This window comes from Pan paniscus, chromosome 5, assembly GCF_029289425.2.
Source record: "Pan paniscus chromosome 5, NHGRI_mPanPan1-v2.0_pri, whole genome shotgun sequence".
In the NCBI taxonomy this organism is placed as follows: domain Eukaryota; kingdom Metazoa; phylum Chordata; class Mammalia; order Primates; family Hominidae; genus Pan; species Pan paniscus.
In genome coordinates, this window is record NC_073254.2 from 185,596,335 (window position 1) to 185,612,460 (window position 16,126).

Below are 16,126 nucleotides of genomic sequence, written 5' to 3' on the forward strand. Positions count from 1 at the left end.
AGAGGGAAGAAGGAATCATTATGAAGCTGTGGACTCAAATCTCTTATTCCTTTTGACTTGGAAAAACTTCAAAAATAACATAATTTTTATGAGCTTTAGTAAGGAGAAAAATATACTGCAGTTAAAAAATGGGGCAGGGCGCGGTGGCTCACACCTATAATCCCAGCACTTTGGGAGGCCGAGGCGGGCGGATCACGAGGTCAGGAGATCGAGACCACCCTGGCTAACACGGCGAAACCACATCTCTACTAAAAATACAAAAAATTAGCTGGGTGTAGAGGCGGGTGCCTGTAGTCCCAGCTACTCGGGAGGCTGAGGCAGGAGAATGGCGTGAACCTGGGAGGAGGAGCTTGCAACAAGCCGAGATGGCGCCACTGCACTCCAGCCTGGGCGACAGGGTGAGACTCCATCTCAAAAAAAAAAGAAAAAAGGTAATAAATTCCACAGAGAGCTTGCAGCTGCACTGAATATATTTTCAATGTATACCTTAAAGGTAATCAGCTTTGGCTGGGCGAGGTGGCTCATGCCTGTAATCCCAGCACTTTGGGAGGCCGAGGCAGGCGGATCACCTGACCTCAGGAGTTCGAGCATAGCCTGGCCAATGTGGTGAAACCCCATCTCTACTACACATACAAAAATTAGCCAGACATGGTAACGCATGCCTGTAATCCCAGCTACTGGGGAGCCTGAGGCTGGAGAATTGTTTAAACGCGGGAGGCGGAGGTTGCAGTGAGCCAAGATCACGTAATTGCACTATAGCCTGGGTGACAAAGAGTGAAATTCCATCTCAGAAAGAAAAGGTGTCTACAGCCATACCACCCTGAACGCGCCCGATCTCGTCTGATCTCGGAAGCTAAGCAGGGTCGGGCCTGGTTAGTACTTGGATGGGAGAAAGAAAAGGTAACCAGCTTTGGTCCAGTGTGGGTGACTACTCGACAGAACTGCTGCTCCATATACTACTTGTCACTGTTGGAGAAAACCACTGTTGTGATGGGGTTTGAAGTGTTTAGAAAAATTATAATCATTTCCAATATCAACTAATACTAATTATTTTACCAAAATTTTACCCTAAATAATTTAACTAAATAATCAATGTAAAAATGGAATGCCTATTAACTTAAAACTTTTCAGAAGTTTTTTTTTTTCCTGTGTGGTTTAATCATGATTAAATCCAGGTTATTATGATACCACAATTAGTGACTTAGAAAAGCATTTGAACCTGCTAGTCTAGTTCTTAATTTATGTATTCTTGAAAGTATACAACAATATTTCAAGGGATACATGGACAAATGAATAAATTTTAAGATGATCAATTTCCATATTCTTAACTTTCACACATATTCTTACTCAAAATGACTTTTTCCCACATCCCATTTTGAAACAGCCCTGTTATCAAATTGCTGTAATACAAAGCGGCAATATAAAATGCTGGTATTAATGAGGGCTAATAAAGGTTTCTGAAACTTTCCTAAAATATTAAAGGTGAACTTCAGTAAATTCTCAACTGATAGCTCATTAAAATAATTTTTGGTGTCAGAATTATCAGTACTTTTTGGCATCTTAGCTCAGGTAGAATTAAGAGAAATTGTGATAATAAAACTTTATTAACGGAAGCAATTTTTACAGCTTCCTTAAAAAATAAGAGGGACAAGTTCGAATAAGATTGATGCTGAATAGTGACAGCCAAATTTCTCACTGTAACAAAAAAAGTTCCGAAGATGAAAATGAGATGGCTAGAGGGCATTCTGTGGTATTAGACTGGAGGTTAGGTATCGTAGAGACAGAAAGAGACAGAGAGAATGAACGGACATAGAGATTTACGTATAAACTCTCTTCTAAAGAAGTCAGTGAGAAAGTGGGGGTAAGTTCCTGTGGCGAAACCTGCAGACAGGACCCTTCAAGTGCAGAAGGTTAATAGGCTCAGTGATGAAGCACATGCCTGCTAACAGGATGCACTGAGGACACATCCGCATGTGAACTCATTGTCACAAATAAGACCTTCATATAATTGTGAGGAAACACCAGACAAATCCAAATTAAGAAATATCCTTAAAAAACAACAGGTGTATACACTTTAAAAATACCCAGGTCATGAGAGACAACACTAAGGAATAGTTCCAGATGAAAGGAGACTCAAGAGGTCTGCAGATGAGATAACAGCACAGTACTTGTGATGGGTTAGATTGTGGCCCCCTTAAAATTCATGTATTAAATAAAGCCTAAGCCCCAGTACCTTAGAATGCAGCTGTATTTAGAGATAGGGCCTTTAAAGAGGTAACTGTGGTAGGAGGAGATTTAAAGCTTGGGTCCTAATCTCATATGACTAGTGTCTTCATAAGAAGAGTCTAGGACACAGGCATGTACACAGAGACAGCAGAAACCATGTGAGGACACAGGGAGAAGGCGGCCATCTGCAAACCAAGGAAAACAGGCTTCAGGAGAAACACACCTTGATCTTGGACTTCCAGCCTCCAAAACTGTGAGAAAAAAATTTCCTGTTGTTTAAGCCACACAGTCTGTGATGTTTATTACAGTGGCCCTAGCAAGCTAATACAGTACCAATGTTAATTTCTTGATTTTTAAATTATGCAGTGAAAAAATAAGATAATGTCCTTGTTTTTAGAGAACATACAAACCGAATCATTTAGGAGTTATGAGACATTACATCTGAAACATACTCTCATATAGATTGGAGAAAGATAGTATCTATGTAACAGAGAAAGAGAGAGACAGAGAAAGTATATCAAAGCAAAAATGGCAAATATATTAACATTTGGGGAATATGGATAAAGGTATACAGGGAACTTTATTTTTGCAACTTTTGCTTTTGTCTGAAATTATTTCAAAATGAAAAGTATAAAAAATTATGCTAAATCTAGTTTCATTTAACAGTAAGAAAAATTCACGAACAGTTATATTAACTATTGCTGTTTTAAGCCATAGGTATCTAAGAAAAAAGTTTTCAGTATTTTTGTTTTTTATTTTTTGACATCTATCAAAATGTTATAATAGTTGATTTGATCACATATGTAATAATACATAATACCACCACAATCCAAAATGAATTTTAACACTTATTATACATGTTTTAGACATACCCATGTATTATCTTATAAATAGAAATTATCTTAGGGTAATTAATAAAATAAAGCATAAAATATATTCAACTTTTGTTGGATAACAAATACATATTCAGAGAGTAAACATAATGCCAAATTTTCCCATCCTAAGATCTTGCTATTGTGTTTTATAATATATTATAATATGTATCAAGCTTCTATGATACTTAAATTCCATTGGCTACATTTAAAAATGATAAAACAGTCAATATTCAGAATAAACTAGAAATTACAATCTTTGTGACTTTTAAACTAAATGAGACAAGCATAAGCTGTCAACATTATTTATGAGAGACACATAGATACTAAAAATGTTTGAAGCAAAAGTGTTTGACAGCATTCCTAGTTTATTTCTGAGGAGCTATGTAACAGAAACTGTTCCCTAAAAGGGCACCAGGAATGCGTGAGGAGAGAGGACGGGTACTCTCACTAAATAGCACAAACTGGATTAAAAACGGTTACCCTCGGTCACCAGAAGTTAAGTTTTACCAGTGCTTGTCCCTAGGTATGTCTCCGCTGTTCCTATGAGTTACACGGTTACTGCTATGGAATCCAGTCCTACTCCCAAAAAAGCAGTTTCTCTAATTGATTAAGGGGGCAACTGAATGTATGTTGATTTAGCTCTATGAAAAGATCACCATACTAAAATTTTCCCTAACCTCAGAATTCTAGTAATATCATTAAAGGATTACTAGAGTTTACAGAATACTAAATGTTCCATTCATCTAAAATGTAACAATGTAAAAGACAGACAATAAATTCCACTATTTTTAAAGTGAGACTTGAGAATGCACATTGAACTTCATTTTACCCTTCAGTGAACACGGTACAACTTTCACGAGGACTGAGTTAACACCTAGAATGCATCTGACACGGACAACCTGGTGCCTCACTTTTTGTCACAAACAGAACTTCCCTGGTGGGTGTCCAAACATGAGCTATGACTATACTTTTGTGTAAGGATCTCAAATGAATGCATTTGACAAACAGTCGAGGTTTAGGTAGCATTTTCTTTCTTCATTTCAGTAGATACCATTAAATATAAGACTGACGCCTGGACATTCTACCTTTACAGTAACTTCACTTTTCTTCTTAACAAATTCCCACCTTGAAATAAACGCAAACTATTAGGAGACTGTTATTTTTCCTTCCAGGGCATTTTATGACATTTTCTAAAACATGTACAATCAGGAATCACTTACTTTTCCTGGTTTGTAAAGGAAATATAAATGAAAAAAAAAAAGCCCTTAAGCTGCTTTATGAAAAAGATTCCAAATTAATATTGAGTAGTAAAAAATGGTATTTAATAAATAGTACTTACATTAGCACAGTGTAAGGCTAAAGCACAAAAGACGGCAAACATTTTGAAGTTGTTTTCATCTGTTTTAGAGAAGGCACTGCCACTGATTTTGTTGACCATCTGCACCACACCTATCACGCTGCCTCGGCTGACGATGGGCATGCACAGGATGTTCCGCGTGGTGTAGCCTGTGTACAAGTCTACTTCTCTATGGGGTGACAGAACCGAAAATAACAACAACAACAACAACAAAAAAAAGCAGAAGAAATAAAGGACACAGTCAGTCATAAATCTCCCCTCAATCTTTGCAATTTACATATGCTTCTATTACATATGACTAATGGCACTTTTAGCTTCTACATTCAGGGACAGTAACATTCCACAGAATTTTATTAACACCTTTCCAAAAATATTCTAATCTGTTGGTTCTTTTGTCTCCAAGTGAGTTTTCTAGGATAGTCTCTAAGAGGCTTTCAGCTTATCATTTGAAGTATCCAGCATTACTAAGTAAACAGACCAAAAAAAACGTGGATTCAGAGGAGAAATACAATTAAATTTGGTAAAATAACATAATCCTTTGAAGTTGATCGTGTTTATGAGAGATATAACTTGCTAAACCAACTTATAGAGTTTCCACTTTAAAAACTTAGAGCAGTGGTCAGCAAACTGCACCCAGGGGCCAAATCAGCCCTCTCCTGTTTATAAGTAAAGTTGTATTGGAACACAGCCACACCACTCATTCACATATCGTCTGATTCTGCCATCACCCCACAAGGCTGAGCTGTGGACTTGTGACAAGGACATTAGTGCTTATAAATGCAAATATACTGACCATATGATCCTTAATAGAAAAGGCTTGCTGACTCCCATTGTGAGGAAATGTTTTTAGAAAACAGGACTAAGGTGCATAGAAACAGTGACATAGCTAACGGTAGGTAGTTACATGGGAGTCTTCAGCGCCTGGCTTCTCTCATTTAGCATAAAGGTTTTTGAGATTCATCCATGTTGTTGCATGTCTTAGCGGTTAAGTCCTTTTTATTGCTGAGTTATACCTCTATTGAATGGACATATCGTATTTTGTTCATTCATTCCCAGTTAATGGACAATATTATTTTTAATAGCCAGTTTGGGCAATTATAAATAATTCTGCTTTGAAGGTTTGCATACAAGTCCTTGTAGCACCATATGTTTTCATTTTGCTTGTAGTACTATCTAGAAGCGGAGCTGATTAGTGGACGGCACAGTAAGTGTATGTTTAACTTTTCAAGAAACTGCAAACCTGTTTTCCCAAGAGGTTGTACCACTTCATATTCGCACCAACAATGTACGAGGGTACTCGTTTCTCCACATCCTGGCCAATGTTTGCTAATGCCAATGTTTTAAAGTCACAGTCATTCAAGCTGGTGTACAGTGAGGTCTCATGTCAACCACATCTATATTCCCCTCACTTCGAGCATTTTTCATGTGTTTGGTGATCAGTTGTATATCTCCTTTTGTGGACTGTCTGTTAAAATCATCTGCCCTTTGTATTAAATTGGGTTATCTTCTCATTGTTATGTTGGAAGAGTTTTTATATATTAGATATAAGTATTTTGTCAGATACGTGTTTTACAAATATTTTCTCCTAATCTGGTGCTTGCATTTTCATTTTCTTAATAGTCTGACTCATACATTTTTACATAAAGATTGGACATAAGGATGAGCAAATATATTTAATTTTTAAGTACTAAACGATGAGTTTGGACTTTTGGAAAAAAATAAACTTTCAGTGTACCCTTAATTTATTGACAGTATATATTACTAGAATATTCCTATGTTTTTATAGGAGTTGTGTATATTTGACATCAATTGATCAAATAACTGAGTAAACTTCCTATTGCTTATGTTATTTGTCTCTTAAAGTAAACCACAAGTTGGAATTAACTAAACACTGCTGTCAAACTACTGTAAATATTATTCTCTAACAGTCACAGCATCAATCCTGAGACTTTCCATTTCTAGTGATTTATTAAAATCAAATTACATAATTGGGTTTGCAACTCTCCAAAGAAAGTCAAAACAAAACAAAAAATCTTTATAAGCCTTCCTAATATCCATCTTTAATAATATCCAATAAAAGATGTAACTTATTTAGTTACTTTGGGTCAGGTAAATTTTCCAGACCTTTCATGAATATTATCTGTGATCTTAAAACAACAGCAACAAAATTGGCATTATCATACTCATCTTAAAGATGAGGAAACTGAGGCTCAGAGAGATTAAGTAACTTATGCTAGGTCAGTTGAGAGCTAAGAAATGACAGAACCGTGCTTCAAAGCTAGACCTACTCATCTCAAAAGCATGCAAATTTCTTACTATGTGTTGCAGCCTTTGAGCATATGATTTGACGGAGAACATGTTTGTTACAAAATCATCACACTATAATGGAAAAAAAAATCCCACAGTAGCTCTATAAATTAAAACTACCGCGTATCAGTTGTTTTTATAACATTCTAAACTCCTGTATCTAGATATCATTATACATTAGTGGATTAGAATCCATCATTTTATAAATATCTGAATATACTGACTATTGATAGCAGAGTTGGTTCAGAGAAGAAAACTAAGGAAGAAAGAACTGAATTGGGACGTGGAGAACTCAGGCTCCACGGAAGAGGTTTCAGCTGAGTGGGACATCACAGAAGAAATCAACGGAGTGTCGACATCAGCTATTTCTTACCTGTTAAAGCGTGGGTCTGCATAGGCATCTGGAATGTTCAGGACTTCCCCTGTTCTTGCTACTTGGCCAGCAATTCCTTTCTCAATTGAAAATCTGCATATGTAAAAGAGAAGGACATGCTAATTAAAATATGGACGCTGTAGAATAATTCAAAAATATTCCATTGTTAATAATATTGAATTAAAAGCACTGTTTTACTCAAATGCATGTATTACTTTTACGCTTACATATTCTAAATCACCTTATAAAGTATGTCAAAATAAAGCAGAAAAACATTACACAGTAATCACCTGAGAACCTTAAAATATTAACTCACAAACTGAGATCAAACAATCAACTAGTATCCTCCTGCTCTGAACAATAATAATCCCTTCTATTTGCGAAGCACCTTATAATTTACAAGATGCTTCAACGTAAATTTTTTTAGTGGATTCTCAATGAGGTGTGAACGAAGGCCTATATGGGTTCAGTAATTTGCCAACATTCATAAAATATCAGTGGCACAAGGAACACTAGAATGCTGGTCTCTACCATTGTGCTTCCTACCACACATATAACCAAACTCACAGGTTACACGTGAGCTTGAGATATTATACAGAACTGAATTTTACGGTGTTTGCAATTCAAGCACTATACAGAAATAACACAATGTACAACTTCCAGTATTTTTACCTAATTTGTTAAATTTTAAAATAATCAAATTACAAGGATTGTCTATTTTTTATATCTAATATCAGTATTTTTCCTTTGTAAAAATATTTTCATACTTATATTTTTCTCATTACTACACCATCATCACACATGCACTCATTTCAAAACTTCCTTAACTAACAAAGATGTCTACAAGTCACAATATCTACATTTTACATAGTTCAAAAATAATTTCCATATTATTACATTGTCAACATTATAGGAAATCACCATTATTGAAATAAAGCTAGAGGACTATCAGAAAAACTCAAAAGATAGTTCACACAAAAGAGAATCTACTTAAAACACCAAAGAGTGAACCAAACACTGCATAAAACTCATGGTTGTCTTTTTCCTGGTTTTCTTGTGCTTTGAACAACATAAACACAATGAATTAGATTGCCATAAGCAAAGGGTATCAGAATCCATTTGATGATTTATGCTTGTTTGCATTGGTCTGAGAGCAGTCTGAACTATAACTTTTGTTCATGCTCTCTGTGGTCTGCTATCTATGGTCAATGGAAGGCATAATTAAGAAGCCGCCCTTACATAAATGGCTGCCATTAACCAGTCATCTGAGAGTTACAGTAAATCACACTCTGTTTTTCTTACGCTTATAAACACAGGCTTTAAAGTTGTTATTTTCAAAATTAAATCAATGCCAATAGTGTTAGGAAACACTCAAATCTTCAGCAAGAGAAATGACTTATCTAAATGACTATATCCAGATGCTATACTGAGATCCAACAGCAACAACAAAAAAACCAACAACAAACAGACAAAAACATTTTAAAACCCAAGTACCAATATAGTGCCTATAAATCAGAGTTAATGAACACGGAATATACAGGAAGCGCTGAGAGGCAGACAGTGGTGGGGCCCCATGGTGAGGCACACCTTGAGTTTCCTTGACATCAGTCTCCTTTTATGATAGAACGCCCAAATAAACAGCAATCCTTAATTAAGAAGACACAGTGTTTTACCAGAATGCTGTTATTACCAGAGAACTTTATGGTGTTATACAGAAGATGAGTTAAACAAGACACATAAAGCAAAAGAAATGCAAATGTCTAAAATTATTTTCTCAGCTTCTGAATGTTAAGCTCGATTCTTAAACGTTCTGTCAGAGTGCTCCTTCTGTAGGTTTCCAGGTGCGATATGAGCAAGCCCCCATGCCTCCATCAACAAAATAAACTCCATTCTGTTCATTTAAGTGACAATGGTTGCCACTTAAAAAAACAAAGACTTTAGTTTCAAGATGCAACACAAGTGTGCTATGTGATTGATTAAAACAGCTGGTCAGTCGCAGAGTGTATTTAAGTCATCAAATATACCAGATCAATTTCTACTACTGTCTGGACTGTGAGACAGGCCACAGGTTGGGAAGAAGTAGGGGCCGAATTGGATAAGCACACCTTTTCTCTTGGACATGGGAAAACCTGCAGGTTCCAGGTGGAGTGTACCTTTACCTACCTGGGAGCACTAGAAAGTTTTTCCAACATGATTTCCAAAAGGACCGCCTCCGGAAGACGGCATTTCCAGGAGTGACGCTAAAGCTTCCTAGGCGCGGTTTCTCTGGCACTGCCTGCAATGTCATTCCCAGAAGTACTACCTTCAGGAGGCGGGTCCTGGTGGGAATGATATCACAGTATGACAAGTATTGTCAGCATACCTGTGAATAGGCACAGAAAAATGGGTAACAGAACGCCTGCACATCTACCGTAAGAGGATAGGACATTCTCCTTCTAGCTGTACCTTATCTCTTTGGTCTTCTTGAAGACAGGTTTTCCTTCCTTTTCCTCTCCAATATCAAAAAGGTCTGAATATAACTCCTTGTTCTTATGGTCTACCTGGAAAAGTGCACAACGATCGGCATTCACCAGGTTTTTTGCATATATCTAAAGACAAATGACAAAATAAGAGGAAGACAATGAGACATTCAAAGAACTTGCAGGTAAACTTTATCATAAAATAAGTATTAATTTCAGCTGTCCTGTACTCTAATTGGTTGGTATTAGCATTATAAATAAATATACAAGTATATAAATATTACATATATATGATATAAAAGTCACTGTTACATGCTAATACTAACAGATCCCAACAGAATACACAGTGGATATGCATCCATACTGCTGTGCTGGAGGGAAGCATATCAGTCGTGTATTCTGACACCAACTGACACTTCTGTTTTAGTTGGTAAGCAGCTGCTGGCCTAACTTCCCAGTGCCCTTCTGCCATCCAAGGCCCTCTTCCAGAACCTCTCAGGCCTTCCCTGGTGCCTAGATCTGAGTCTCTGTCAGCACTACGACCACCACTCATTCTGATTAGTTGATGTCTGTGATGCAGCAGGTGTAAAAGCTATGAAATATAACCTCTAAGGAGATACATGGCTTTCATATTTGCATTAGCTGAGTTTTATTTGATGTACTGTCTAATAAAAATTTGTACAGATTATTAAGTGTTTACTATGTGCCAGGCACATTTATACAATTTATATGAATTGATTTGCCTGCTCCTCACGATAACAATATTAACTCAGGAAAATCTTTTCCCATTGTACATATTAGGAAAATTGAGGCACTGAGAAGTAACTTGCCCCATTATTACATGAATAGTAAATGGTAGCAGTATTTGAACTGATACTAGCTGTTCCCATGGCCCATGCTTTTATAACAAATATGCTTTTCCATTTCTAAATGGAAACCATGTATTCATTTCATTACTCATTTTTTCTTCCATTTCCTTCAACAAATATTTCTTCAATGCCTAACATATCCTACTGTCCTGAGTGGGTTGGGGCTACAGCTGCACCATTAATACAGTATTTACCTCTATTGAGAATTCTGGTAACTTCAACTATCCAGATCATAGCCGTGAAATTATTCCTCGGAGAAAAAGAATTCATCCTTACAGTAAAACAGCCATCACAAAGTCTCTGCAAGAGGAACCTTGCAGCCAGGGCAAAATATAGCATCTCATATAAAATGTATAGATTTAATAAAAATAAGTCTAAGTTAGGTAACTGTCTTCATCCTATTACACTATTACACGTTTGTGCTCACTACTACTATAGAACTATTACACTATTACATGTTTGTACTCACTGCTACTATACACCCAACAAATACTGGCTGTGCCCACTACGCAGGGACTGAGTATACTGCCTAGTATCAGGACCTCTAGGTTACTTCTCACCTCCCTTAGCCTGTGAGCTATAGAAACAGCAGAAACCACTTCTCTTTTCCCACAGTATTCCAAATGCTCAGAACAAGGCTGAGTTAAGGCCAGCTAAATTTTGTGGTCCAAACCCTGCTCCCTGCTTGTTAATGTAAATAACATTTTTATTGGGACATAGCCGCGTTCATTCGTTTCTGTACTTTTTATGGCTGCTACAACAGCAGAGTTGAGTAGCTGCAAGAGAGTATGGCCCACAAAGCATAACAATTTACTATCTGGCCCTTTACAAAAAAAAAGTTTGCCAACAAACCCCTGGCTTAGAACATATAGGATCTCCATAACCCAAAACTCTCAATAAATATTTGAGGAAAAATGAATGACATAAAGGCACAGCGAGAGTGATGGGGCTGAGTCGTTGGCAAATACAGAAGAATCACTCATCTAATTCACAAACCCATGAGATTTTAAATTATTAAGTAACAAGAATGATCCTGCATTATTAAACATTAAATTATATTCAGTGAAATCTGTATCTGTAGTGTTTGAGGTAATGTCAGTTGCTTAATATTTTGGCATAAATATGTTAATATTTGTTTAAAATCTGGATCAAATGGACAATGTTTCAGAAAATAAAATAAGCTTAGAAAGTGTTGAAAAATATAAATCCAACCAGAATCATAAAGATAATTCAAAAACTATCAAAAAATATTAGCAAAAAAGGCACCAGCCTCAAATGGCTTCAAATATGAATTCTTTAAAAATCTTCAACAAATTCCCGTACAATTTATACTGATCTACATTCAGAAAAGAACAATTTTTCCAATTGTTTTTACAATGTATGCTGCGTCACTGATACTGAAAACTGACAAAGAAACTATAAAAAAGAAAATCACAGACAGATTTACTTTTGAAACAGAAGAAAAGTTATAAATAAAAATTCAACCAAATCAAATTTAGCAATAATTAAACAAATATGACAATATTAAAAACAGAGTTTATTCTGAACTGTCCAGTAGCATAAAGTCTATTATCATAATTCATAATAGCAATAAGACAAAGGAGAAAAATCTGCAAGATTATCGTCATGGTTGTCAAAAAGCATATGATGAGCCTGGGTGTGGTGGCTCATGCCTGTAATCCCAGCACTTTGGGAGACTGAGATGGGCAGATCTCTTGAGCCCAGGAGTTTGAGACCAGCCTAGGCAACATGGCGAGACCCCTTCTCTACAAAAAAATATAAAAATTAGTCAGGCATGGCAGCATGCATCTGAAGTCCCAAACACTCAGGAGGCTGAGGTGGGAGGATTTCATAAGCCCAGGAGGCCAAGGCTGCAGTGAGCCATGACTGCGCCCCTGTATTCCAGCCTGGGCGACAGAGCAAGACCCCATCTCAAAAACAAAAACATGTGATGCCATTCAGCAATCATTAATGATAAAAACTTTAGTAAAATGGAATAAAAGAATATATAGAAAACGTAATAATGTTTTCCTCAAAACAACAGTCCATATTATACCAAACGGTAAAATAACAAAATCGCTGCCTTAAGATATTAAAGTTAAGAACAAGACAAAGTATGTTATCACAATCATTAGCATGCTAGTAGGCAAGAAGAACATGTGAGGTATACATATTTGAAGAGATAAGATTTTTCTTGTTTGAGGATAATGTTATTTCATATGTCAAAAAAATCAACTGACAAACAATTATAGGCAGTAAGAGGGCTTCTGTGGCTGGGTGCAGGGGCTCAGGTTGTACTTCCACACTTTGGGAGGCCAAGCCCCTTGGACTGCTTGAGCTCAGGAGTTTGAGACCAGCTTGGGCAACATGGCAAAACCCTGTCTCTACTAAAAATACAAAAATTAGCTGCGCATGGTGGCATGCGTCTGTTGTCCCAGCTACTTCTGGAAGGCTGAGGTAGGAGGATGGCTTGAGCCAGGGAGGCAGAGGTTGCAGTGAGCAGAGATTGTGCCACTGCACTCCAGCCAGGGTGACAGTGCCAGACCCTGTCTAAAGAAAGAAAAAGAGGCTTCTGTTTTAAGATGAGCATTTCTAAATATATGTTCACCTTTTCACTCTCCCCAAATATTAATGTTTAACTTTGAAATGACCCTCAGATGCTGAAAAGGAGTTAAAAATATCTAAAATTTTGGTAATATTTATAAAGTCCAAACATCAGGTCAATCTAAAAGCCACCCCTACTCCCTTATACACACACATACGCATACACACATACGCATACACACATACGCATACACACATATGCATACACACATACGCATATACACACACAGGCATACACACACGCATACACACATACGCATACACACATATGCATACGTTTACCTATAAGTGAAACAACACTCTTTATAGCAACAGTAGATTTTAAATTCAGTTAAAATGTATCTTCAAATTTCTAAGGAAAACTTACTTTAAGCCTAAATGTATTTACCAAGTCAAACTAGCATAAAGGAAAATAAAGATATTTAAGAAGGGTACAGTACTCAGAAATGTACTATCTTTGAACTATTTTAGAAAAGGAGATGGGCTCAAGCAAAAATGAAGAAATAGATAAATTCAAGGACACAGGGAAGACTTGGGGTTCAAGAAAAAGTGAGGAGCAAAGAAATCATTAAAACTATACTGAAACTGTAACACCTGTTAGTAAATGATATCTAAGAAATTACAGGCATCATCATGAAAAATTAATTTAAGAAACATGAAATATATAAAAATATTTATATATCTAAAACTATGTAAGGGTAGTAGGTAAGAAGAGTAAAAAAAATTAGGAAACAAATGTGCTTCATTTATTATCTTGTTGGTGAAGTGAGTGATATGATATAAACACTGATTATTTATTGATTTTGATATAAAACTTCATTTTAAACATAAGACGACAGCTGTCAGGGCTATTGCTGCCATCATGTAAAGAGAAATTGCTTGAGACTAAGGACTACACAAAAGTAAGCTGAACTGAGAAACAGAGAAAGACATATCATGAAAAGATTATTTGAGCCCCCATGTCCACTAATTATATAAGCCTGAACATTCAATGGCTTTTCAGCAGTCTGAGCCAGTAAATCCTCTCTTTTATTATCTCACACTAATTTGAGTTAAGTAGTTGATGTTTTCAGATAAGAAAGGAAATATAAAGTACCTACAAATTTATAAAAATTGATTTGAAAATCTAATTCATTGATTCCCAACCAGCAGCTGAGCCACCTGGCCGCAGGGCATCTGAAAATGAGTGCAGGTATGTTTGTTGGTTACGAGTTCTCACAAGCTAAAGACGCTGCAGGTCTGCGGTGCCCAGGATAACACTGTGCCAGAGGGAACTGCTCTGCCCAAATGTCAGCATCAACCTATTGAGAAGCACTGACCTAGACGAAATGATCACCTAGGAATTTAAGAATTACCCAGATTAGGCCGGGCGCGGTGGCTGACGCCTGTAATCCCAACACTTTGGGAGGCTGAGGTGGGTGGATCTCGAGGTCAAGAGATTGAGACCATCCTGGCCAACATGATGAAACTCTGTCTCTACTAAAATACAAAAATTAAGCAGGTGTGGTGGCGCGTGCCTGCAGTCCCAGCTACTCGGGAGGCTGAGGCAGGAGAATTGCTTGAACCTGGGAGGCAGAGGTAGCAGTGAGCCGAGATCATGCCACTGTACTCCAGCCTCCTGACAGAGCGAGACTATGTCTCAGGAAAAAAAAAAAAAAATTACCCAGATTTGCTTGTCTGAAAATAATAAATCTTCTGTATTATCCAAAAGTTCCTCAAAAAAGTCTAACCTCATTCCCCACTTGTTTCCTCTAATCCAGGGTTATCTTTTCAAAACACATATCTGATCTTGCACCTCTAGCTTACAAGCCTTAATTAAAAACTCCCTCCCAGGCCTGGGTGACTTGGCCCTTCCAGGACCTTTCTACACAGGAGCACACTGTTCCCCCATCCCCCAAAGTAGAACCCTCTTTCCTCTTTGCCTGTGTAACTTCCACACATCCACCAGACCAAAGTCACAGCATCAGGAAAGCTTGCCACAGCCTCCCCAGCTACGTTAGATCCCATCACAAGCTTTCAGGGCACTGTTATGCTCCTTAATAGGCCTGACTCTGACTAGTTTCATAGTTATGTTGATATTTGGCTCATGTCTGTCTCCCCACAGACTAGAACCTCAATGAGGACAGAGGCTGTGAAGGGTTTTGCTCACCATTTGATAACTCCAGTTACTATGTATTATAGGAATATAACAGATTCCCAAGAAACATTATAAAAGAAAAGGGTGAATGAAAACTTGAAGGATCCAATGTCATAGAAGAAATTGAAAAGAGAATCAGAGATCTACCCCTAATAAGACTCTAATGGGGTCTTAGCTGATTTATATCAAACATCAGGTGAACAAATAATATGTATATTATTTAAACCTCTTTAGTCCATAGAAAAGAACAGAACATTTCTTAGCTCATTTTATAAGTGTAGCATAACCAAATACCAGTACTATCCAAAGATAGAAAAAAAGAACCATTGAGCAATCCGATGTATGAATATAGATGCAAACTTGGAAATAAGTATTAACAACAAATCCAGGAATAAAGAAAATATTACAATTAAATAGCCTTTATACCAGGAATGTAAGAGTGGTTCAACATTGAGTAATAATACAATTGTCTACTCCAATCATTTTGAAATAGCTTATAAAAATTTGATAATACCCAACACCAAATCACAGAAAATTAGGAATAGAAGGAAATGTTTTAAAATTGATAAATTATATCTGCTGTGGACCCACAACAAATATACACAGCAATGAAATGTGAGAAGTACACACATCAAGGAAAATAAATATATTCTCCTGTTGATATCTGTTGTTTCCATTCAACAGTGTTCATTAGGTTCCAGCTAATACATTAACAAACACAAAGAAATAAGTACTGTAAAAACTGGAAAAGAAGAACCACCAGAATCTCTACTATTGTGCATTATAAATCACTATCTTGAAAACTAGAGACTATAAACTGGAAAAATAAGTTAACTATGGGGGACCATAATCAATACATTCAGTCAACAATTTTTTTAAAAAAAACTGAAAATAAGAAAATGTCTTTGGCTAGGAAGAC

At 36.7% G+C, this 16,126-nt stretch overlaps 1 protein-coding gene across 9 annotated transcripts in view; it reads right to left on the reverse strand.

The window, feature by feature from the left end:
• The window catches only part of PDE10A (phosphodiesterase 10A), a 666,160-nt gene that overhangs the window by 81,494 nt on the left and 568,540 nt on the right, over window positions 1-16,126 (reverse strand). For all 9 annotated transcript variants that reach the window (XM_055114307.2, XM_055114308.2, XM_003820230.6 and 6 more), the window contains 3 exons: window positions 9,584-9,726; window positions 7,139-7,231; window positions 4,441-4,627 (listed from right to left, as the gene is read on the reverse strand). In XM_055114307.2, coding sequence (XP_054970282.1) covers window positions 4,441-4,627; window positions 7,139-7,231; window positions 9,584-9,726 — 423 coding nt within the window. The remainder of the gene's footprint in view (window positions 1-4,440; window positions 4,628-7,138; window positions 7,232-9,583; window positions 9,727-16,126) is intronic.